General features: G+C 35.2%; 1 protein-coding gene across 3 annotated transcripts in view; it reads left to right on the top strand.

Annotated features, from left to right (window-relative positions):
- LOC107224514 (transmembrane protein 135) overlaps positions 1–25,503 on the top strand; it is a 74,471-nt gene that overhangs the window by 45,259 nt on the left and 3,709 nt on the right. The window contains exons 3-10 of one of the 3 annotated variants that reach the window (XM_046739423.1): positions 3,763–3,889; positions 11,512–11,666; positions 11,765–11,999; positions 12,157–12,324; positions 14,250–14,390; positions 18,136–18,302; positions 18,387–18,544; positions 18,685–22,384. In XM_046739423.1, the coding sequence (XP_046595379.1) occupies positions 3,763–3,889; positions 11,512–11,666; positions 11,765–11,999; positions 12,157–12,324; positions 14,250–14,390; positions 18,136–18,302; positions 18,387–18,501 (1,108 nt within the window). In that variant the 3' untranslated portion in view covers positions 18,502–18,544; positions 18,685–22,384. Of the gene's footprint in view, positions 1–3,762; positions 3,890–11,511; positions 11,667–11,764; positions 12,000–12,156; positions 12,325–14,249; positions 14,391–18,135; positions 18,303–18,386; positions 22,385–25,503 lie in introns of those variants that run through there. The other 2 variants (XM_046739424.1, XM_046739422.1) reach the window with 2 other exon arrangements.

Below are 25,503 nucleotides of genomic sequence, written 5' to 3'. Positions count from 1 at the left end.
CCCCGTATATTCCATTTTTATTCATATGTGATTTGTAATCACCAGGTGACCTAATCACAGCACCGTTTGACTCATTACCTGTAATAAAACCCGCAAATGTAGACCAATTATCCACTAGATTTGAAACGATACTCAGTCTCACCTCTGCGTGTCGATCTTGAGTACCGTATACACAATACGCCAACGCACGAAAAAGACAATTCCCGTCGGGAATCATCTTGATAATTTTCGTTTGCATGTTCATTTTTTGCGCGTCAGAAACAGATACCTATAAAGATATTTGTCAAAGACTGTCATAAACAGCCGATGACAGCTGTCAAAGGGTTTGCTAGATGCTTTTTGTTTTGTTTTCGGGATCTCACCCCACCGCCAACTTCATGCGTATACTATTGTTATTATAATCTTTTTTTTACCATTGTTATCATAATCTTTTTGTACGTCCATTTGTTTGAAACTTTTTTATTAGATAGAGAGACTATTAAACTATCATCGAAAACGAAAAAATTGTTGGTTAGCCAAAAAGTAAAATAAAAAGTAATACATATATACACTTTGAGTGTGTGTTCTAAATTTGAAGACGATTCATCGATTGCAGCTCGAGATATTGTACCCACCGTTTTGAAAAACATAGTTTCGGAAAAAACACGTATAAAATTTCACACTAGTGTCTTGAATAGAAAAATTACCTCATACCAAATATTTAACTCGAAATCTGTTATAATATCGCCATAAAATTCATTGCCAGATAATATTGACCGTTCGATTTATTTGTTGATGGATTTTTTTTCGCAAAATTGCCAGTTGGGTAACCCTGTAACTGATTGTGACATTCTCATTTTTACAATCTAGGGCCTTCTTGACACATGTGCTCTTTCCGATAACTTGACTTTACGCGCGGATTTTACGCACCACCATCGCGTGGTTGAGTTGATTTCAACCTCAAGTTTGTGCGTTAAGTAAATATCCATATCTATAACATGAATATCGTGAAGTAAATAAAGCTAGGCCTATGCCTCTGGGCCTATGCTTCTTGATTGCTCTTGATCTACTTATTTTGAAATACTATGTAACATTCGTCTGCTTCTCAAATTAAACTTTTTTTTCACAGAAGTTGGAAAACAGCGTGTATGACTCGCATATCACACGTGCGGGTGGGCAACATCTGACTCGTGTTTACAGCACCCGCGTAGCTATATCAAGCTGGAACCGCCACATTCGAAAATCAATAAATCTCCTGAGGAATAATTGAGGGCTAATTAAAGGTTAATTAAATGCTCTATTTTAGAATTAAATGCTCCGTGTTTAAAAAAAAAACCTGTAGTAGTGCCAGCTCGAGATAAACCTGAAACCACCAAGCCAAAAATAGCGGAAACGGGGAGAAACTTCGAAAAAATGTTGAGGCCAGAATTAAAGGCTAATTAAAGGCTCATTAAATGCGCTATTCTTGAATTAATAGCTCCACGTTTAATAAAATAAACCTGTGGCGGTGCCACCTCGAGATAAACCTGTAACTGTCACGCCAAAAACCACGGCATCGAAGAGGCATTTCGACATATTGTTCACGCCGGACTTAAAGGCTCATTGAGGGCTCTAGGAATCCATCTTTAACACATTTTTTGAAAACCACCCCTAGGTGAGACCACCCCCGGAACTCGAAAAATCAGTGTAACTCTTTGACGGCACAAGTTACAGGGTTCCTACAGGCGTCAAAATCATTCTAGAATTAAAGGCTCTTGGTATAGGTACTGCTCGTGCGAATTAAATGCTCCACCCCCAACGGAGGTAAATCACCCCCAAACTCGAAAATTCGGTGTAACTCTTCAATGCAACAAGTTACAGGGTTCCTAGGTGCGCTAAATTAATTTCACAATCACAGGCTCTCTGCTGCACAGTTTAAAAGGCTGTGTTCTAGAGAATCCATTCAAGTTTTGAAGTAATTCTATGTTAATTTTTCGATTTTGGTCACTTTAAGGGGTTAGACCACTCTAGAAATTTCGAAAAATCGATTTTTTTTTAATGATCCAATAGGACCTTAAAAATGATGTCCCAAAAAAATATGTCCGCGAAAAATCTCTAAATACCCGGACTTCGAATTTTAGTACAAGGCCGCCTGGTCCGCAACGAGCTAGAGGGAAGCTACTTTAGGGGACTAGAGCAGGTATACGGCAGATGTTATTGAAATCATGACTAGTCTAGACAAGTTTAGACTTGTCGAACGTCTGTTTCAGTCGGTTAGGCACAGCCTAGCCTTTGAGAAGGACGCTAGTCGACAAACACTCGTTTTCGCGAAATTTTTTTATTTTGTTCGAGGTCCAAAATTATGGATGTAATTTTGCATGCAGCGGAGCGTAAACAAACAAAATATGCGGCCGGAAACGCGCTGTGGGCGGCCATCTTCTTTTTGAAAGAATAAAAAAAAAAATTTTTTTTATACCTCAACACCTACGTTTGATATACCTGTGATTACTTTTATGAATAAACTTTTTTTCATTTAAAAAAAAATGTTGAATATGCACATGATTTTATACCTGCTCCTGTAGCCATACGCCTTAAAACAACGAATTATTGAATTTTCTCTGATAAACGAAGAATTTTTGACATCCCAAGCCCAAGAAAAATCAGCAGAGACCTTTGAGTGACTTTTCGGGAACATAAAGTTTTTCAGTGTTCAGTTTATTGTACCTATGTTCCATCAACGAGCGAACTGAGTATTCTGTTCTGTTAATACTGTAGAAGATAATTTAAGTTCCTCGGGACCGATCGTCAAAATAGTTTAGTACTTTGACGTTATCAGGAATCACGAAACCCCTATTCAATTCATGATCTCCGAGACTAATTTACATAGAGATATCTGGTTTTGTCCGAAACTTCATTCTGGTGTATCACTGTGGAGTGTTATCGAAAAAGGTGTTAACATTATTGAAAATTGTGCGATTTCCTCTTATGACTGCCTCATCGGTAAACGAAATTGCGAGGAAATATTATTTTGATCATAGCGAGTTTATTTTTCCAATTGGATTCAAGAAGTGCCAGGAAACACTACAGGGGAAGTGGATAATCGTCCAAGTTTTGAATTTTCAACCATCAAAAAATGACTTTGTCGGGAGTAAAAGTATTTTTATTGCCCCCTTATCACCATTTCTACGTTTAATACGTTTAATAAAATGTAAAATATAATGTTCAATTTACTACCGTGAAATGTCTAAGAAAAGATTTATTAATGGTGGATGGCTGCAGCTTTGCACAGACATCGAATTATCAAATTTTTCAATTTGATGCTTTGATGCTGTTTATAAATAGAAACAAAGAGATAAGTGAAAAGGAATAATAAAAACGACGCATTGGAACCTTAAATAGTTAATATATTCACAAAATTATTACTACGTAATACGTATAATATTATAAAGGTCTCGCGTTTTCTGTCATTCAATATTCTTCACACATTCGTGTTTGTGTTGACTTTGTATTTTGCCTGGGGCTATTCGAACGTTCCTCAAGTAGTATAAATTCACTGGAAACATAACTGTACACTTGAAATAGCAGTTCAATGTAGCGTTTCAAGGCCAGCTCCTAATCATATTTGCGGAAGTTATACGGAGTTACGATAAATTTACAGTTTTACAATTAGATGAAATTCGACAAATCGTCATAGCTCGTTAATATAATGGCCCGCGCATAATGAATACTCATTGGAATTCTTTTGTTTGAAAACTGTAAAGTCCGATTGTAGCTATTGTATGAATTATAATATTTCTGTTACAGACGGATATCTGGGAACTTCAACATTCTGACAGTATCGTTCCTGCCATCTTTTTTGTCCAACCTCGCAGCCATTGTGATAGAAAGGCCATCACGGCGTACACTGCTATGTTTATACGTATCAAACATCGTAGGTTTCAACATTCAATCATCAAATTGAATGCCCCCCCCCCCCCGTCGAAATCTACTTGTAAAAAAACCCAAATATTGCATTTTATATGCGCTTTTGAATCACTTGCAATTGACAAATCTTGTGCTAAAAAGAATTTTGTTTAGGAAAGGTGGCTGTTTGTCACGGATACTCAGTATCTAACGTTACTTTAAGGAAGGTCGAAAAATTGATGACGCAATTTTGAAGACCGAATTATGCACTCTCTGAGTATGAGAGGATAAATTTTTGCGCCAACTCCATTACAATATTGATCACAGTATAATTTTCCGAATAACAAGAAAATTTTCTTAAAACACTGCGATCTGATTGAATTCTCAATTCAGTTTTTTCATTTTTTTTTTTTGTTGATAAAAATATGCATTAATCATTTACATGCGAATTATACATTCTCCATTTGCGAAACTTAAATATCAGTCTCATTTTACCAATGAAACACATCCCACGCGTATAATATAACGTTTTGGCAAGGTTGAAATTACAGTAATATTAAGGTGATGAAAGTAACTTTGATGAAATCAATATGCAAAATTTTAGTATCTTTCAATTTTTGAGGTATTACTGAATTCCAGATAATTCTCGAGTTGCTCCAGCTTCTTTGTAGAATTTCAAGCACAATTTACTCATCGACGGTGTTAGATATATTGATTTCGAGTGATTTCAATTGAATTTTACCTTATAACGTAATTTGCGTTGATGTCCAGTGTGTCAACTAATTGCCATTGATTTCCAGCGATTTTAGAGCGTTCTGGGCAGTTTTCAGTGTTTTTCGGCTTGGATAGAATCAACAAAACAGTAGATACTCAATGAAATGCTGTAGTGCATTGAATTGCAATTACGTATTTGGCCCTTACCATAAGACACAACGATTTTCCAAAATTCCCGATGCTTACCGCGCGATTTTTTCAGCACGATCTTGTGATTGATAATTAACTGATTTCGCAATGATGTCCAATGATTCAAGCTATCTCGATTGATGCCTCATTATTCCAAAAATTATTTTTGCAACTTGAATTTTTTTATTTGCAATTTGATTTCCAAGTTTTCAACTTATGAATCCTTCAGTAAATTGTAGTAACCGAGAGCCAGAGCGAAAAAAAGTACGTTCATAATGCAATCTCTTACAGAATTGATGTTCTTGTCGGAAAATGTCTTGTTAATCATCAAAAATATCTAAAAATTATAACTAGTTATTCAGACTACAGTAAAACCTCAGTTATACCTGTTTCACTTGTACCTTCTTCTCGTTCATACGTTCAATTCTCTTGGTCCTGGCAATTTCTGCCATTAGGCCATGTGAAGATGTTTCACTTGTATGTTTCTTATTCATATGTTTTTCGCACTTGTACGCCAAGTATTCCGTTCCTGAGCGCGATTGGCTATTCAGATATACGTTATCACAGCTAATTATTTAGCTGAAACTTTCGATTTGACTTTTGTCTCACTTACCACTAGATGGCGAACGCGTTTTGATGTTTCGTGTACTTGTCTGCCGCTGGACGGCATAGCTTGACCTATGTGCCTATTCCTGTTTCAAGCCATCACTGAAATATAATAATGCTGGAACGCTCGCTGTAACGCGGTGTTGGCCGTGAGCAGGGATAGCCAACTTGATCAGACCCGAGATCTACGGTTTACTATCTAGACTCAGCGCGATCTACCAATCTCAAATCTTTGCCATACACGGAGGGAAAGGATTATTTGAGTCAAGTAATATTCGTTTGATTCAACTAAATGCTGTAGTCGAATGCGGCGAATCACTACCTACTTACAAGAACATCCGCGAAGTGTCTTCCTCCGATGTTGATGAAACTTGGTAGGGATTTTAAGTACGCTAAAATAAGAGATGCGTATTTTTTTTATAAAATCTTATGAAATCAATTTTAAGGGGGTGAACTACCCCCCTAAAATGCTATTTTTGACAATTTCTAATATATTGCATAATAGGACGTAATGTACAGATTGCAGGAAAACTTGATTTCTAGGGGTTTTTGACGTTGCTGTTTCAAAATTTGAAAGTTCAAAATGGCGGGTCCAACATGGCCGACGTCAATAACGAAAGATCGATCGATTTTCACCGAAAGTCGGTGGAAACTGTTTTAGAGGTCGCTGGTCATAGATCTGACCACGAAAACTATGAATTCGAAGCGACGAATCCAAAACGGCGGTAGAAAATCATTACAATATCTGCCATCTCTACGAAAATTGGTATCCATATCTGTTTCTGGTGTACTTCAGAATTCACCCATTTTGGGTTCAATGACGGAATGAAATGATAGCAGGAGTATCTCCTGTATCTCCGGATGTTGGATCCGCCATTTTGAACTTCAGATTTGGAAAGAGCAACGTCAGAAACCCCTGCAATTTCCCCTGCAAGTTTCCCTGCAATCTGTACGTTAGGCTCTATTATGCAATATATTAAGAACTGTGAAAAATAGCATTTCAGGGGGGAGGTTCACCCCCTCAAAATAAATTTCAGCCGATGTAAAAAATACGTATCTCTTATTTTAACGTACCTAACATTCCTACCAAGTTTCATCAAAATCGGAGACGGACACTTCGCGGATGTTCCTTGTTAGTTCAACAAAATAATTTGTCAGATGAAATACTTGTGACAACTTAATATACAATTGAATGAAGACTGAACGATCATGCTGATTATCAATTTATTCAAGATAACACGGCGTGAGTTTCTTGCGATAATGTGAATTTTGTATTAAGAACATGTGTGATTGAAATGACTAAAACTGATTGAACGCTGATCAATGGTTTTATTTTAAAAACATGAAATTGTTCTATCAAAACAAGTAAAGCTTATTCTTGTTCATATTCTGTTGAGTCAAGAGTTCAATGGTTAAAGCAGGTAGTGAAATTTGTAGTTACAGTAATGATATCATTCATAATTCTGTTAAATCAAAATTGTGTGGGATTTACTCGATATTGATCGGATAAAACTCAAAAACTTATTGTTGTAACGTAGAATTAAGAATCGACCATGTACCAATAGTTTCTGCTTATTTGTCGTCAGTATCAGTTTGGATGACTTGAAACTTGGTATTATGTTTTTTTCGTTTGTAACAGGTCTGATGACAAATTTATCTTCCGTTCTCCACATCTGTTTCCTTAGCAGACTACCCGGTTTTATAACCATCTCTGAAACTACTTCCGTAGCGAGAGAGTTCACCGCCTAGTGGCCGTTTAAAGTACTAGTAGGATGTACTAGTATGATGTATATATAGTAGTAGTACTAATGTTTACGTTGAATATATTCTCAACTTGTTTCGAAACATGTGGTGTTTCTTTTACCTCGTAAACAAATTAGTGTAACTGATTAACCAGTTACGCCAAACAAGCTCCGGTTAGATCAACATAGTATAGCATTCGATCAATGTAAATTTTTTGCTGACTAGATTCATGTACTTATTTTATTGGAAGTACCCAATTGTTTCTGCTAACGAACACGCGACATGGAGGAACAGTACATAAACTTCTAATGAAATGGTATTTAGTTAACTTAATTTGGGAATAACATTAGAAGCTTCATTTGAATCAATACTTCACTCGATAGCGACCAGAAAGGTTTTTGTTGAATCGAGGAATTCAGTTGACTAAATCATTTTGACAAATTAAATACATAGAAATTGTTTATTTAAAGTTATTATATTTGGAATAAATTATTATACTAGATTAAAGTGAATTGACTCGAAGAAAATCTATTTTGTTGGTTCAAGAATTCCTTTCCTTTCGTGCAGAATTAAATGAAATAATTTTTGGCACTCGTGTATTTTTTCTGACCAGTTGGCTTTCCCTGCCCGAGAGAGTGTCACCGAGAAAGATGGAAAATTGGGAGAAATCTGTGTTTCTCAGATACTTGTTTTTAATTGGCAGCGGAAGAGATAGGGTTGGGAGGAAATCATCTCTCTTTCACTAACGGGGAGCATATTTCTATCTTTGTTCAACCTTTGCGTGAGAATATCACTCGTTCCACGTCAAACTGTACGATTTTCGGTAAAAATCTTAATCAATCATTCCGATTTTTCTTAAATTTTACAGACGCATTCTACTAATGAAATAATGAAACACACGTTTCGCGAAAAAATTTGCAATTTTTCGTAAGAAGATATGCATATGCGTATCCGTGCGTTTAGCGCATTGTTCTCGAGCGATAATCCCATCGGTGCATGTCTTTCTCGCATGGGACATTTTCATACTAAAATAGCATGGTTATCATGCGATAATGGCAACTTCGTCGTACCTCTTTCGCATGGAACACTCGAATGCGAAAATAGCAATAGCATCCCATGCGATACTCGCAACAGATTTCTTTCGGTATAGAGATAAACTGCGCGGTCCATACACCGAGCTGAAGCCCTAAGTAGACAGAGAAAGCGACACAGTGGGAGACCGATCTCACTGTTACACGGTAGAAAGAGTGGGGAAGAGTCGCTAGGCAGGGAAAGCAATAAGGCAAGCAGGGAGGTATACTTGTATAAAGATAGGTGTGTCCCCCGCCAATTCAGCGATTGGAGTGAGAGGTCGGTATCCCGCTGTTGCTTTCTTTTTCTAATTAGGGCTTCATTTTGGTGCACGTATCGCGAGGCTATGTTTCAAACACGTTTTGGCAACTTCAGCTCAGCGCCTCATCTACGGAAAGCTTCTTTACCTACCATCACTAGATTAACGTTAACCGGGTGCGGTGAAATACTTTAGTTTCTCTATTATCTTATGATTAGTGTCAACCAGTTTGAGGTCTCGATTTGATACACCATGACTGCACAACAGCAGAGGGCGGAAAAAGAAATCTCTTTGAAAAACTGGACATTGTATCGGAAATACAAGAAACATAATAATATTAATTGATTTCGCTTCAGGTGAATCCAGCTACAAGATGATACCTATAAAACCACTAAAAATTATGAACTTTTCATTTTCTAATCACGAAGGTTTGAAATATGTAGATATTTTACTTTAACGTTATTCTCACTCATACGTCAATATCGCCATACCCCCTTGGAAAACATTGAAAATTCTCCATTTTATTTTATATACTTCATATTGTAAAAATTTGGTTATCACCATTTTTTCTGTTTCATCAACCGTTGCCGATATTGTATTTAGTAATGACCATATTTGGAAAAGATTGTAAATCAAAAACCATGCACTCTACTGGGAAAAAACCCTATAAAAGTTCTGAAGAATTTCATTATCTACACAAAAAGTTTCTATTATTTTTATCGTATGATGCACGGTTCACGAGGTATGTGTTAAACGTGTTTCCCAAGATAGTAGCTGAAGCCCCCTGCCCCGCCATCGCACGCATACACACACACACGCACCTCACCTCACCCGCCTATCCTCCTCCGCATAAGCTTAAACATTTAGGGGTAACCCCTGAACATTATCGCATAAGATTGAGGAATTACTGGATATTACTGTACTATGAGTTCTACGTCAAAAATATTAGTTCGCACCTTTATCCAACGCCAAATAAGAATCGCTACAGAGATTGAAAAGTACATATGATCAAATAATGTTGGAATAGGCGTGTACACATGTGGGCAATGATTCGTGGACGGTTAATTTTTTGGCTGAATAAACAACGTTGGCAATGCGGAATCCGCCTGCAGCGCCATCACCGCCGGGCCGCGAAACAGGTTTAATCTTCGTATATATAACACACTTCAACAATACAAAAAATGGGTTTGTGGCCGACTGGCGGCAGCGCTGCAGGCTGACTTCATTTTACCATCGTAATCAACTTGTTTGATAAATTAGCCGTTCGGGAATAACTGCGGGCATATGTACTAATTGTAAGAAGGCAAAGTAGGTTTTTTCACGCTAAGCATAAAGCTTCTTTTTTACGTGCAGCAAACAGCCGGTACAGCAGCAAAAATGCTCTGATTGGTCAATGATTCTGAATTTTCTTCAGCATCTTGCTGTACATGAAAGCTGCTGTTGGACGTAGACATGAACCTACTTCGTACAGCAGTTGTTATTGTTGCATATAGCAGAAGCCCCATCACCACGTACGTAGCAAGCAGCCAATAAGAGCATGTTGCTTTTGCTGCATCCAGCTGTTTGGTACATGTTTAAAAAGCAGATCAAGTTTGCAATATGAGTCGTCGGCGACTGCATGCGCTGTGAAAAAAACTTGTGCACCAGAGTTTTATTACATAAAATATCGAACACACGATAGAGGCCAAGCTTTGTTCGCCTAGCGTATTTGCAATATTCGTCTTTGGCTCGCGAATGCGCTCGCCTACTATTCGGGGAGCTATCGTCACAAAATGCCCCTGTAAGTTAGATAGTCTATGATGTGTTTATAAAAATGGTTATAGACAGTTAGCGCGTAAGCGAAACATGGCGGAGCAACAACAAGTTAAAATGTTGTTAAATGAAAAGTTTTGCATACCCATGGGTAAACATATCAAACTTTGTATATTGGTTCTTTATAGTGTTACAAATAATAAATAATCGTTAGTTAGTGCAGCGGCGGTCGGGGGCCTCACATGGAGAATATGGCTTACAATGGTTAAAATTTATTGTAAACTGACAGACTTTCGATTTTTTGTGAGTAAACAGATTACACTTTAAGAAATTGAAGGTGTGCCATGTGTTTCATGGAGCATACGCCTAATTAACGGCAATCGAATGGCGTGTCATGCCCATAATACTTTAGGCCAGTCAATGGTTAATATTGCGTCGCACTAAATTACAACAGTTATTTTGTTTTTTAATCGGATTTAGTATCACATACCGAGCACAAAATCACAAGATCCGGACAAATTCCGATGGCAAAAAGTCGCCATCCTGAGAAAACGTCATCTGCCTATATCTCGGCGACCATGCACTTTAGACCAACACTTATAATAACCGTTATTATAGATCATTAAGTTTCCCGTCTTTTTTCTTGGATGATTTTTTTTTTATAAAACTTACTGTTTACGACTTCTGTTCATTTAATGAACTTTTTCTTCTGTTTCAGTCGATAACTCCATTAATAATTATTTAGATATTAACCCTTAGCGGCCACACGGGGTAACTAGTTACCCCAAGCTCAGAAAAAGTGAAATTAGAGGTCTAAAACCTTTGAAATTGATACAAGTAACAAATAACAAGTAATATCTGCCGGTAGTAGACAAGTGTGATAAAAATCATTAGAAATGTTGAAGAATTCTTCTACAAATAAGAAACGATTGGTTAGAAGTCTTGAAATACCCATATATGTCTTGTACAACTAGGTTTTTCAGCGTGGGGTAATGAGTTACCCCATGTGGCCGCTAAGGGTTAAAATACTAATAACAACTTTGTAATTAATCGGTTTTCTATAACTTTTAGTCAAAATTGTTTTTTCTATATTTATAGTAGAGCCATTTACAGGGGTTGTGACTAGTTTACACATTAAGTCAACAAAACGTGACGCTAGCTCCCCGACTATACGACTCACATTGTAAACTTATGCTCGGCACAAAAAGACCTACTTTACCTCCATGGTATACAATCTACTAATTATGATTTCAACACGAAGACAATACACAAATATATAATATATATATATATATCTGTTTAATAAATGTTTTTAGGCTACGGAAACGGTGTTCAGAGCAGGTGTATGGAGAGGGTACTTCTCGGTGATTCCACGTGGTGAAGTGTACATTTTTGCTGCTAGTATAGCAATGATGTTGTACTATTTTCGCAGTGAGAAAAACCAACAGGATTCCATATTCAAAATCCTTCAGTTAGTACACTAAATATATTTACCATTTAAAAGATGTAACGTGCTTTGTAAAATTATAGAAGTACACCCCGCTGATGGATCTTCCTTTATTGCTTCAGATTTGTTATTGGGCCATATGAGAGATATAACTGCAGTGAAATCAGAAGAGAACCACATACTTTAGCCCCGAAATCTTTACAAAAACGTAGAATAACCAATAAATCTAATAATCAAATATTTAATGCTTGCCACAGTGGCCTTGCTGTGTATAAACATGTAATTGAGAGACTTAAAGCTTGGCACAAACATCTATCTTGCCCACATCCTTTCAGTTGTGCTCATTACGTTATATCGGTGAGTAAAAATAATTACAGTTTCTTAAATCGGGAAAAATCTCAACAAGCTTCTCGGTTACTGGAAAAATAGATTTAATGACCCTAAACACATAGCTTACGTCATTTGATAAAAACTAATGAACTTCACAGCATATTTCAACTTGAGTTATTTATAGGGAGGCACTAAACTGTTCGGAATTGGAATTGGGGTCCAATTAGCAATAAAATTGGTTTTGCAGTGGAAAAAAATATTCGGTAGACCAAAAATTGCCAAGCAGATAATATTTAGGAGAGAAAATTTGTACCTGGGAATGTTTATTGGAGGATTTACAGGAATATATAGAGTAAGTTGCATTTCCATATCTATTTCTGTCTTTTTTTTTATAAAACCTGTAATTACAACACTGGTCAACAAAAAAAAAAAAAACTTCTAAAAGTCGTCACAATACTTTAAGAAAAATTAAATTTAAAAATGTTCATACATTTCTTACGTCCGTGAACGTTGTTTATCCCCGAGCGGTAAGGAACGAACTGGTTCGGTTTTACGTCCTAGGACATCCGGAAGTTAGGACAAGAGTTCAATAACCGTCTATATGTTCGGGATAACAACTATATATTTGTTTGAAAAATTTATGGAATAGTCCAAACGAAGTGCATAGTTCACAATGTTGGCGAAAAAAGTTATACGCGAGGTTGTTGTGTGTTGGATTTGAATTGATCGTATCGAACGTTGGAATAAGAACGAATCCGGGATAAAGAGTAGGAGTAGACGAAAGGTGCGAAAATCCAGAATAGTGGGGAACAGAATTAGCAGAGTCAGGTCAATAGCGAATGGCATGAGCCAGAATGGAAATAGAACAGGAAAGAAACTATAAGATTATTACAAGGAATGTGGAAGAGTGAAGAGATGGGAGAGACGTGTGGCGGTACACCGGACGTAACACATTTTTTATTTTTTTTAAATAAATAGATTCTTCTAAAGAAATGGGTGTTTCTTTTTTTCTTTACAAACATATTTAACTAGCCCCATACCGAGGCAAAAAAAGCATTTGCAAAGTACGGCAACAAAACAGTTTTTCTGGTTGACCAGGGTAATTCATAATGCCAAATATATACCTTGTCGTATACATATAAATATTTAGATATTGCGATGTAATGAAATAATTTTCATATTTTTCTGTTAATGCTTACGCATGCTAAATACAAAAATGTATAATCAAATTAAAGGCAACAAACCGGATAGACTAGCGTAACTATTCAATTACACGGCAATTTTGCCTCAATATTATAGTTTAAAGATTAGTTGAGGTGAAAAAGCGAGAATTACGCATTTCCAACTCAACTTATCTACTTATATTTTTCGGTGACTACCTAGTGGAAAAATTATGCCGAGAATGTATTAACAAAAGTCTCAGATTTCATCGAATTTTTTACAAAATTAAAACACATGTTGAGTTTCTTCAAAAAATTCTGCGGAAAAATTTTGAAATAACGTAGAAAAATAATTGATTTCATCATTGTTTGTAAAGATTTACTTAATTCGAAATTGGAACGGCCTAAAAACCTGAATAAATTTACTCGTCGATTTTCTTACAAAAACCCAAAATCATTCAAGGTTACCCGCAAAATCGGACACATTTTCAGAGATTTTCATACTTTGTTCGAGAAAGTTTGCAATACTCCGATTACTGAGGTAATCATTTTTTCTGGACTAGTTCTAAAATTCTTCGACAATTCCGTGAAACTCGCCTAAAAATCTTCAAAACTTTCGCTCTCTCATAAGAAACTCATTACAAGACAAAAGTTTTCTTTTTGACATTCTTCAGACAAGTCCAATCAGCAGAAGAGATAAAATCTATTTCCAGATAGGTCATTCCGCTAGCTTGATCAACAAGCTTACTCACAATCAATCAAAACTAGTGAAGATAAAATTTAACACATCAGAGTGTCGCAATTAAAATTTTCAAACATTCGGGGTGGACCAAACCTAAGTTTTACGCGGTTTCAACAAATTGAAGATAAAATTCATATAGGATGATTTTACAATATGTTATGATTATATATTCAGTTATTATTTACTATGATAATGTTATTCCGGACTGCAATGATCAGAACCTTGTAAATAACTTTGGTTTGAAAACTGTTAAATGATTGGCGCATCCACTTTGACTCGATGACTGGTGAAGACACTTACCAACATGATATATCTGTATTAAATATCACCACCACTAACCCATCCATATCCTTGAGTTTGTATTTTACATTCCAGATGCTGTCTTGCGGGTTGAGGAGAGCTTTTGGAAAAGATTCACGCTATTATGCAATACCAGCTGGTATCGCGGCGAGTGTTGCTTTTACGATGTATCCAGATAATACAATCGCTTTGTACGTAATGTGGAAAGCGTTACAGGTGAACATAAAGCATTATTTTTTATGATAAAAGAAGTTTGCTATTTCACAGGAAAATACAATGAATAGTGTAATATTCAACAAGTAATTATTGAATCTTCTTAAAGTTTCGCTTTTTGTCAATGTCTAGAAAATTTTGCCAAATAAATTTCATTCGACACGAATCATTCTCGATTGGTCTCTTGATAAAACGAGTTTTTCCTTTTTTTTTTTTTGCGGACTCTAAGAAAATTTGAATGGATAAAAACCAAAAGCCAATCAATTCATAGTATTGAATTTTTCCAAAAAAATACTAGCAAAAATTGTAAGTTTTGTCAATTCAAAATTTTTGTAATACTCGGAAATATATTTGAAAACTTTATTCCATCATGGGATCAATTTTAGAATGATCAAATGAAAACTGATATTTCAAAGAATTTTATTGAACAATTTGAATAAAGGTGAAACTTTGAGGAACTTTGAATATTTGTAATTCTAAGGTGAATTTATAATTATTTTTTTAGTCAATTGGAGGTTTAGAAATGCTGCCTATCGCCTCAAAAAAATTTGAATGCAATTAAAAATAGTGACGGTCAAAATTGTTTGATTTGCGACTGAATGTCTCATATGTTTATTTATTACTCAGAATTTTGCTTCTTTATTGATGTAGATAAAATCACGACAAATTTCAAATACTTTCACCGTTGGATTGTAAATACGGACTATTTCAAAATAGTTCTAAAAATAAAATGAAAGTAGCTACCTATCAAGATAGAACAGTATGATTCACCAAAAATCGATTAGCATAAGTTATGCGCTTTCTAGGCTTTCCCAACCCAAAATGTCTTACTTTTGTTCAGTAACTTATCAGCTTATGATAAAATTCTATTTGAAATTATACGATATATTTTGATAATAGATTTTGATCACGTACAAAATGTCTATACACAGTGTATAGTTTAAGATGATGAACAATATATTTTTCTTGACCTCGAAGTTGAAATGAATGTTGATCGTGGTTATGGAGGTCGTTGAAACAAAACAATCGGATAATTGTTAACGTTTGTACATTCACCTCCTTCTTGCCCACACGTTCGGATGATCCACAAGTTGCTGACTCTAATTACTTCATTCCTGGTGCAATAATAATTTTAAAAGTTTTTAAATTCTCGAATTAACATTTTATAAAGTTGACCTAATCCAAGTTTTTAAATAATATTTGACTAATATGTATTACTTTGAAAATTATCTCGTTATATTTCCACTCTTTAACGGTTGGCGGATCATCTTGCTTCGCCCTTTATTTTGTGATGTTCGTCCGTTCTGGGCTCGTTTTTCATCCAACACACATCTTCAGATAAGATGTGGGCAATAAACTAAATTAATTTTCGTTCTGAAGAGGGCCCCCACTTGGGCCGAAACGTTAACAATTATCCGATTTTTTTGTTTCCACAACCTCCATAACCACGATCAACATTCAATTGTATAGTCTAACTCGGGATAAATTTATAGGGTGTTTAGAGGGTGCCAAGACAAGTACACTAATCAATCTAAGTTTTTTTATGACAACCATCCCATCTAAAAACTAACTGTGCCACAATTCGAAGCACGGCTTATGGACGAAAACGTTTGTAACTCTCAGTTCAGTTAAGGTTTTCTTTTATCAATGTTTAAAAGCGGACAACCTATTTTTTCCTCAGTTTGTACTTCTAGGATGTAAACTAATGAAACAATCCTTGAAATCTAATGAGAAAAGTTGTAGACAATTGAAATACTTTCAAAATGAGCTTCAGATCGACAAGATTGGGTAATTTTTAATCGAAAAGAACTCTAAAAACCGTTAAATAACCATCATTTTTCAAAAATTTATAACTCCGCCAACTTACAAGTTGTAGCGTAGGCTTTCTGCGACATAGTAGCGAATTATATGCAGATTACCGCGGGCAAAGGCGAGCGCTGTTGGATTAGTAGTTTTGGCACAATTACGTGTTGATTTTTCCTATGCATCATTTTGTAAAAACTGAAGAAACAGGTTTTCCGCTTTTAAACATTAATTAATTAAACCTTTACCGAAATGAGAGTTATCAACATGAATTTTTCATCTCCAAGCTGTGCTTCAAATTGTGGCACAGTTAGTTTTCAGATGAGATTTTTGTCACAAAATCGCCTATTATTTTCTAGGTTGCTTAGCCTAAAGCATTTTGAGTTAAGACACCCATGGTCTGCTTTGAAAGCTTTAGTACCGCGCGCTTGTTCATGGTATAATGAATCAGTTGTAATCGTTTTTTATCAAAAATTTTATTCAGGCGTAGACCACATTACAGTGTTCTTGTATGAAATCAACAATACGATACGTGTCTTACCTCAAAATGCTTGTCTTGATAGCCCTTATACACCCTAGAAATTTGTCCCGACTTAGAATATACATCTTGTATAATAGGGAGGTTCAGAAAAGGGCCTGTTTCAGATTTTGTACTTTTTCACTAAAATATAACTCACGTGAAAGGGCTGGGCTAAAAAAAAATTTTCTACTGCCTCAACGACGTTGAAATTTCGAAAAAAGGCTATTTCGGGAATTTCAAAGTCAGGATATCCTTAAATTCTTCAGTGGCTATCATTTGTATAACGAATCAAAAGTTTTTATGAAACCCCAATAAACGTTCCGTTATAAGGCTTTTCCTAAAGTCCTGAAAGAAAAAAAATTTGTTGGGGCAGTATTTAATATTCGCTAACATTCATCCGGTTTCGCGTGAGCTCTTGTTCATTGTAAAGTAACAAGAGAAATAAAGAGCAGTGAAATATTTTAATGAAAGAATGTAAATTCGAAAAATTAACGACGAAGCCAGGAATCGAACCTGGCGTCTAGAGATGCTTGACCGGAGCCTTACTCCACTAGACCACCTAGCCGCCCTGACTCTGTTGTCGTTAATTTCTCTCATCACCAGTGAGTTCGAATTTGTTTTCCGGTGCCCGGTTTATGAGTGAATAAGAAGTTTCTTCTCTTCAAGCACTGTGTATACGGAGGACTATAATGTGTAGATATATCATATCATTCATTCATATCATTCATTAGACGGCTTTGCTTGTCTTACATGGCTTCTCATCGGAAGCAAGGATTCGAAAGGGTAAACACAACATCTACACATTATAGTCCTCCATATGCACAGTGCTTGAAGAGAAGAAACTTCTTATTCGAAATATTTTAATATTTGGACGTTAAAAAAATCAGTTTTTACGTATTTCAATATAAAATTTTCGGCACTAAAAAAATTGCACGTACCTCAGGTTTTGCAAAAACTTTTGTTTCGTCATATAAAACATAGCCGATGGAGGATTTCAGGATACCCCAATTTCGAAATTGTGGAAAATAGCTTTTTTTTTCAAATTTCAACGTCGTTGAGGTAGTAATAAAAGAAAAAAAAATTCAGACCAGCCCTATCGCGTGAGCTATTTTTTAGCGAAAAAATGCAAATATCTTCGAGATCAAAATCTAGAAAAATGGCACCTTTCGGAACCGCCCTACTATATAATAATCGTTGCCTAAACAAAGTTCAATATCAGGTACTGATTGAAAGAAAGTAATCCGTCATATTAACTGACATGAGATAAAGTTTCGAAACATGATAGCATATCTCGCATTCTACGTGACCAACTTACAAGCGGAAAAAATGGCCGACCTCTTATCCTTAGAATCTGATTGTGTCGACAGTCTCAAAAGCACCTACAATTGTTACCTCCGAAACGTATTTGCATATTCTTAATTTCAGATACTTTGGAATAGTGGGGTAGCCACCGGAAAACTACCGGAGGTCAAGTGGTTCATAATAGTACTTTATTGCTTTAGTACAGCGATTCTTTTTCATGCTGCGATTATTGAGCCGCAAAATTTGAGATCCTCGTACTGGAAATTCCTACACAATTTATCCGGAGGAAGGTACGTCAGTTTTAACATACCAACTGGATATTATTGATTATAAGTAAATTGATGGTTGACAAAAAAATTCGATTTTCATTACAGAATAGCTACAATGGCCAGAAAACCGTTGGATGAGTTTGGTTTAGGAACTAGTGCTTCTCTGGCAGAAGTACTCAGAAAAACTCAAACAACTGACCAGATTTCTTATTCGTTTTAACGTGAAGTAAATGCATCACGCGTTTTATAACAAAGAAAGAAAGGTACTGATCATAATCAGAACAAGCCTATGAGGCTTATAGTTGCTTATATTCAATGCATATTGGATATTTTTCTTGATATAGGAATATTTGCCAATACCTAAATAATCGAATTTTTTATAATGTATCATAAATTTCTGTAGGTAGGCGCGAGGAAAAAACTATAACAATTATCAAATTGGACTAATTGTATGAATATCAAATCATGGCATTTTTGGTGAAATACAATTATCTGTAATCAACAGATAACGAGAAAATTGCTTGAATAAAGTCTAAAATTATAGTTGGGTGGACAGAGTAAAAAGGTTTATTATCGTAGGAGGGGGGAGTGTAAAAAATAATCAAACGCTGTATGCAAACATGAAAATATATTTGAGGATAGTAAGTCATTTTTATAAGACATTTTTGTAATAATAATTATAATATCTACTTTAAGGTAATGGATCACCTGCGAACCGATTCAAATTCGGATATTCAGTAGTTTCAAGCTAAATATTATCCAGCGTTATGTGTGCCTTAGAAAATTTTCAATAACCTTTACTTGTTAATGGGAACTGTCGCGCTGGTTTGCAAAAGGTCAATTAATTTTGTGAAACTGTACGAAAACTAGTTTTGCTGGCGTACATTGTAGATGGACGGCAAGTTCATATCTATTGCTTCATGAATATTTTCTCTTTGTTTTCATCGGTTAATTCGAAGGGCGAGGGATAAGCCCTTAACAGTAAACCATTTTTTTGCTGTTTGTCGAACTTCGTAATTCCTGGTGAAACTGATCATAAAGTGAAATCATTATACGGATATTCATGATATGTAGAAACAATTGAACTACTTATAAATCTCGTATTTTTTGCCGTTTTCAATTTTTATACGCATTACTTGATTTTTTTCAGAGCATTTACCATATTTCTGGAGTATAAACAGTAGGGTGGTTGAAAAAGAATGTTTTTTTTTCGCTCTTACCCCCTCAAATGTCAGTGTTTGATAGAAAAAACAAATCCTCCCGCAAGGTGAGCTCTCTAGCTCAAGTTCAACAGGTTGCTCTTTTAATTTTTATTTCTCATTCATTCGTGATAGAAAAATGTAGCTTTTCGTTGAAAGTTAAAATATTCGTTAAATTCATGCAGAGATCCGTGAAGCTGACCTCTTCGAGTTTTCCAAATTTCTAAAACAAAGCATGAGTATCATCATTAGAACACTACCGATTTTCTCTTTCTTCGTAAAAATCAGTAGTTTTCAAATGACCGTAATGTGGATTCTAATGACCAAAACTATAATTTTTTTTTACCACCCTAGTAAACAGGTTTTGAATTAGTGGAAGACTTATTGACTGCAAAAGGAAATAATGTATGGGGCTTTCTCCGCCAGAACGTACGGGAATAAAAATTCGAATTTTTCATTCAATCAAAATTTTTATGGGTGATTACACCTAATGAGATGAACTTTTACAATTTTTTTCGGTTTTTTTCGTTCGTCTGTTATTGAGTTATGAATTAAAAAAAAAAATCCCTTTTAATTTTTTAATTCTGTAGAATATGACTTCTGTATCATCAAATCAGGCAAGAAGATTTTGTTAAATTTTGACTCTGGAATTCGTTTGGCTAAGTGTACTATCTTGAAGATCAGGGAGTATTTTTAACAAAACTTTTGCGAGTTAAATCCTTCTATCAATATTCAATAATCTGTCCATGCTGTGATGTTTCTTTCTACTAGGAAAGCATGAAATTTGTGGAAAAATCGGATTTTTTTTGTAAATATATAAATCTAAACTGATGTGAATTGACAGGTCAAAAAAGACGTGTTTCATGATTATATAGACATTTATTAAAAAATCATCTACAAAGAATCAAAAAAAAATTTCACATTTTCTTAAATTAGCGTTAGGTACGATAGAAAAAATTCATATCAGTTTAGATTTAATTACAAAAAAATTCAACTTTTCCAGGAATTGTATGCTGTCCTAGTAGAAAAAAATATCGCAACATGGACAGATTATTTAATATTGATAGCAGGATTCAACTCGCGAAAGTTTTTTTAAAAGCACTCCCTAGTCTTGAAGATAGTAAAATTAAGTAAACGAGTTCCAGAGGGAGTCAAAATTTGACAAAAACCTGGTGTCTGATTTGATACAGACGTTTTATTCTGCAGAACAAAATTTGAAATTGGAAAAAAAACATGAAATGAGATGTGACCACGACAAATTTGACGGCATAATTTGTTTAAAAAAACAATGTTTGTTATGAGTATTTAAAAAAAAAACGTATCCAATCTCTCGAAATTGTGAAGTTTGAGGGTTAAATGAAAAAATCATATCGCAAATGACAATAATGAGGTTTTTTTCTTGTTTTCTTCTTAAAGTATACTTGAATACAAACATTGAAAAAAAATACTTTTCAAAAATTCATATCTCAAGAACACATGAATGAAAAAAAAAATCGTAAAAGCTTATGTCATTAGGTTTAATCACCCATAAAAATTTTATATTTTTTTATATACATTTTGTCTTTCATTTTATCGAATAATTAGAATTTACTATCAGTACCCTTAAAATGTACAAATGCATTCCATCCCATAATTGTTACCATTATTATTCATTGAAACACAGTCTAAACAATTTGTTATCTATTTATGTGTTGTATATTAAACTTGACTTAAGGTGAGGAAATTATTTATATCATTAAATTTATTAACGGACATTTTTCATATCTATTCGTATATCCTTTAAATATTCGGAAACTTACCTTCATCGAAATTTCGAAGTATCGAAGACGATGGCAGTGGTATCACTGAGAAATTAGCGCTACACTCCGCTGAAAATGAAAACTGAATTTTCCAAATGAGATTCTTCACTCAATAATTCGTATAAATAACCACGTTTCAGGGTACACCATATTTTCACACGTGTACGAAACGTTTCAATGTATTTTCATAAAGATATAAATATTCATAGATCGCAATGCAAACAACAAATCCTAGGAAATCTGAAGTCTGAGAAAGCTGTATGATGTTATCAAGTTGAAAAAAAACTCCCTGATGAAAATAATTTCTACGATTTTTTAAGATAATTTTTCAATGTTCTACGCTCAAAATTACGATTTAATAGCATATATCGCCCATTTGCGTAGTTTTTGCATCAAGATTCTCGGTAGAGTAATTACATATTTACTCCGCCGAACTACTTCCCTATCTTACCGTGTATAAGCATGGCGTTATTCTCAGGAACGAGTGAATATTGGGTATGTTCCGATATACACTGCGAGCACTGTCCAGTGCTCTTACTGGGGAGAAATTCGTTCCGTTATAGACGGACAGTATACAGTCGCAGTATCCTAGGGAAATATATGACGTCATAAATCGTCGCCATTTTTCTACTGTGAACACTGGTGCTTTCGAGGTAAGGTGCTCTCAGTGCTTTGATCACGTGATCAACAGCGTTCAGAAATTTAACAGCTTCCACTATTGATAATTATTATTATTGAATATTGTCATTTAAAAATATCGGCCGTTAAAAACAAAAATGGAAAATTTGAATAAATTGTGTTTATTGCAATGTGAAACAAATATTATGTATGAAATGAAAGTAACGCCAAAAAATGTCGATCACAGTATACTGTACTGCGTTCCGTTTTAAGCAGTAACCAGTATAGCTAACTATACAGGAACGGCTTCGCAGTATACTAAATTGACGACACACCTTACAGTGCTCGCAGATCGGAACATACCCATTCTCAAATAAGAGTTACATGGCTGGTACTCCGAGTTCTTACGACCTCAGTGTTGAAGCCTGATCGAAATCGATTGAATGGTTCCGTATTTATTGTAATAAATGAACACTTTATTACTGTATAATATGCTTTATTTATCATTATAACAGAGGAGTACACTTGACTCGTGGCTCATGTCTCCAGCCATCTTTTTTGTTATCCCCCCGTGTCGCGTTGCCGCTAGGTGGCTACAAGTTCGGTCGTGAAATTTATTATCGAAGATTCTGATCGGACGTATATACCAATCGACTTCAAGTCTTAAACACAGGCATTCGATTAAAATCTCGCCGCCTATTAATTTTGGCATGAATCTAAATCCATATCCGGCTGGTATTTTATGATAAAGTTGTGAAGTGAGTCGATAAAAAAATGGCCGCTGGGCAGAGCAATTACTATACCATTCGATGGCGCGGTTGATCGTTAGACCGTAATAGCAGCAAACCACCCCATGGCGCTGTCACGCTGTCGATCGTAAACATATTTAAAATGAATTTTTATTATTTATGTTAAATAAAGGTGGATTTAAGTCTTTTATTTGAGAAATATATATTTATTAGACGTATACATTGAATGAAAGAAATTTGGCTAAACAACGCTTCACCATTTCTCTGCTTGTCCTTCATCCTAACTGACCGATAGACGCTGTTACGCTTGTTACGTAGCAGTACCGTTAATTTGCCATATGTGGCGGCACTGGATTAGAGGTAAATACAAATGTAGTCTTACATTCAACAATTTATTCATATGTTATCCAATTTTGAATTCAATTTGTAAATTTGGTGAAAATCGTTTGTGCCGATTACTTTACGAAATAACTGAGTGAGTGAAACAGTGATCGGGTCTCGTAAAAGTGAAAAAGTACGGCGACCGAGATTTCATGCCGATTGATGTTAATCATGACTGACACCTGCATTGCGAGCGCTTGTGATTGTATAAATCAGATTCCCTGAGCTACGTGTTGATAAAGAATCAAACTAACAAAGATGCGATATTGTGTAATCCATAAAAATTTGCAGAACAGCCTGAATAACAATCAGAAACATTTGTGTTACGCACAAATGGCTAGCAAGAAAATTACCAGGAGAAGGTTGTTCGTTCGTCATGAAAATGACAATATAATGCTAACCACATCTATAAGTGGAGAGGAGTCACGATACCTCAATTCACACGGTATGTTACGTACGTTGATTCTCATTAGATTACATTTATTGACACAACATGTGAAAGATAAGTAGATGAGTCTCAACTTTTTCATTTTCACCAAATGCATGACTCACCTGTTTATTGATTTGTACGTTCTCTACCATCACCTAGGATATGTCTCAATTACCAATCCGATAGAAGAGGAACATGAAGCTTCAAGGTAATAACGAACGATGCTGTCAAAAACGAAATCTGCCTACTACGCTAAACCTCACAGTTGACATCGATACACTACTATATTCCGTGTCTGCTATATTACATTGATTCACATGAAAAACGCTTGAAAAATGAGAAGAAATAAAATGGAATTTTTTCTTCAATTGCTTACACTAGTTTACAAAATAAAAAAAAAGTTATGTCCTTCCAGTGAATCTGATATCCTTTTACTTAGTTGCAATAACTAAACGCAAACATATATTTATTTTATTTTTATTACTTCAAAGACTAAAGTTCATCACGTTTTATTTTGGGACTACCCACAAGTCGGTTCTGAATTGATTCTAAAATTTTGATGCAGTGTAGTGTTCAGTTAAATAAATATTTGTTTTAAAAATGTCAAAAAGGTTATGTAAAGTGCATCCTGACCGTTTTTGTTACGTTTGTGGGGAACTTATTACGTCGTAAGAAAGGATATCCCATAACGGAATCACTGAAAGATGCATATTTTTGTTATTTCAAAATTTCAGTCTGTAACTAGGACAAAAAAGTGGGCTACTCACGTATTTTGTGATAGATGTAGAACAACGCTAAGCTCCTGGGCTGCCGGTGAAAACAGATCTTTGAATTTTAATATGCCAATGATATAGAGAGAACCATCCAGCCACGAAAATGACTCTTACTTCTGTCTCGCTAAGACATTTGGTTTTAATCGCAAGAGCAGAGATAAAATTATGTATGGAGATTTTTCTTCGGTTACTAAATCTATTTACTGTTCAAACAAACAGCGAGTTCCAGAACCTCCCGGTTGTTGCAGCAAAACATTGATCACTAACACGGAATCCGAAGAAGTTCAAACTCAAAGTGACACAAGTTCAGATGAATTTGCTGATGTTCATGAACAATCACTCATGATAACTCATGGGACACAGACACAAATAAATGCAAGAAAAAAGCTAAGGCAATTCATTTTTAATTTTTGATTTTAAAAATTTTAATTTTTTAAGTATTATAAGCATTTTTTTTTTTGTAAATCAAAAACAATAAATATTTCGGAAACGTGACGTTGTTACGTCCGGCGTATCGCCCCACGTCACCCTCATATCGTCACTCTCCCATCATCCTTGTAGTAACCTTATCGTCTCATTCGTATCCTACCTATTTCCATTGTGGTTCACGCCATTCGCTTTTTATCGACTCTGCCAATTCTATTCCTCACCATTTTGAATTTGCGCACCTTCTTCTACCCCTGCTATTTACCTCGGTACCATTCCTATTCCAACGTTCGACACGATCAAGTCTATTTCAACACTCAACAACCTCACGTATAACTTTTCTTACCGATATTGTGAACTACACTCTCCGTTTAAACTATTCCACATATTCTTGAAACAAATATATAGTTGATATCCCAAACATCCAAACGGTTATTCAACCTGTTGTAATGTACTTATGTGTGTAGTGCATGTATTGTAACATATGTGTATATGGCCGAAACACGAGTCGAACCATGTGGCAGTTAGTCGGGCTCCGCCAGAGGTAGAGAGAAAAACTCTATTTTCATAAGAATAAATAGTTCAAGGGTTTATGTCTAAAACCTTATTTCTTTTTTTCTTTCCGATCAGTGTTATTTATTGATAATACAACACTTATCCCAACTTCTGGTTGTCCCCGGATGTAAAAGCGAAGCCGAACCAGTTTATTCCTTGCCGCTCGGGAATAAACGACGTTCACGGACGTAACAACGTGTTGGATATTTCTATATTTTTTTTGAAACTGAGTGCACCTCAATTGTTGAGAAAAATCACTTTTCATTTTACGAACAAAAACCATATAAACTAG

Source organism: Neodiprion lecontei, chromosome 5 (genome assembly GCF_021901455.1).
Source record: "Neodiprion lecontei isolate iyNeoLeco1 chromosome 5, iyNeoLeco1.1, whole genome shotgun sequence".
Taxonomy (NCBI): domain Eukaryota; kingdom Metazoa; phylum Arthropoda; class Insecta; order Hymenoptera; family Diprionidae; genus Neodiprion; species Neodiprion lecontei.
This window is presented reverse-complemented; position numbering and strand designations above follow the sequence as displayed.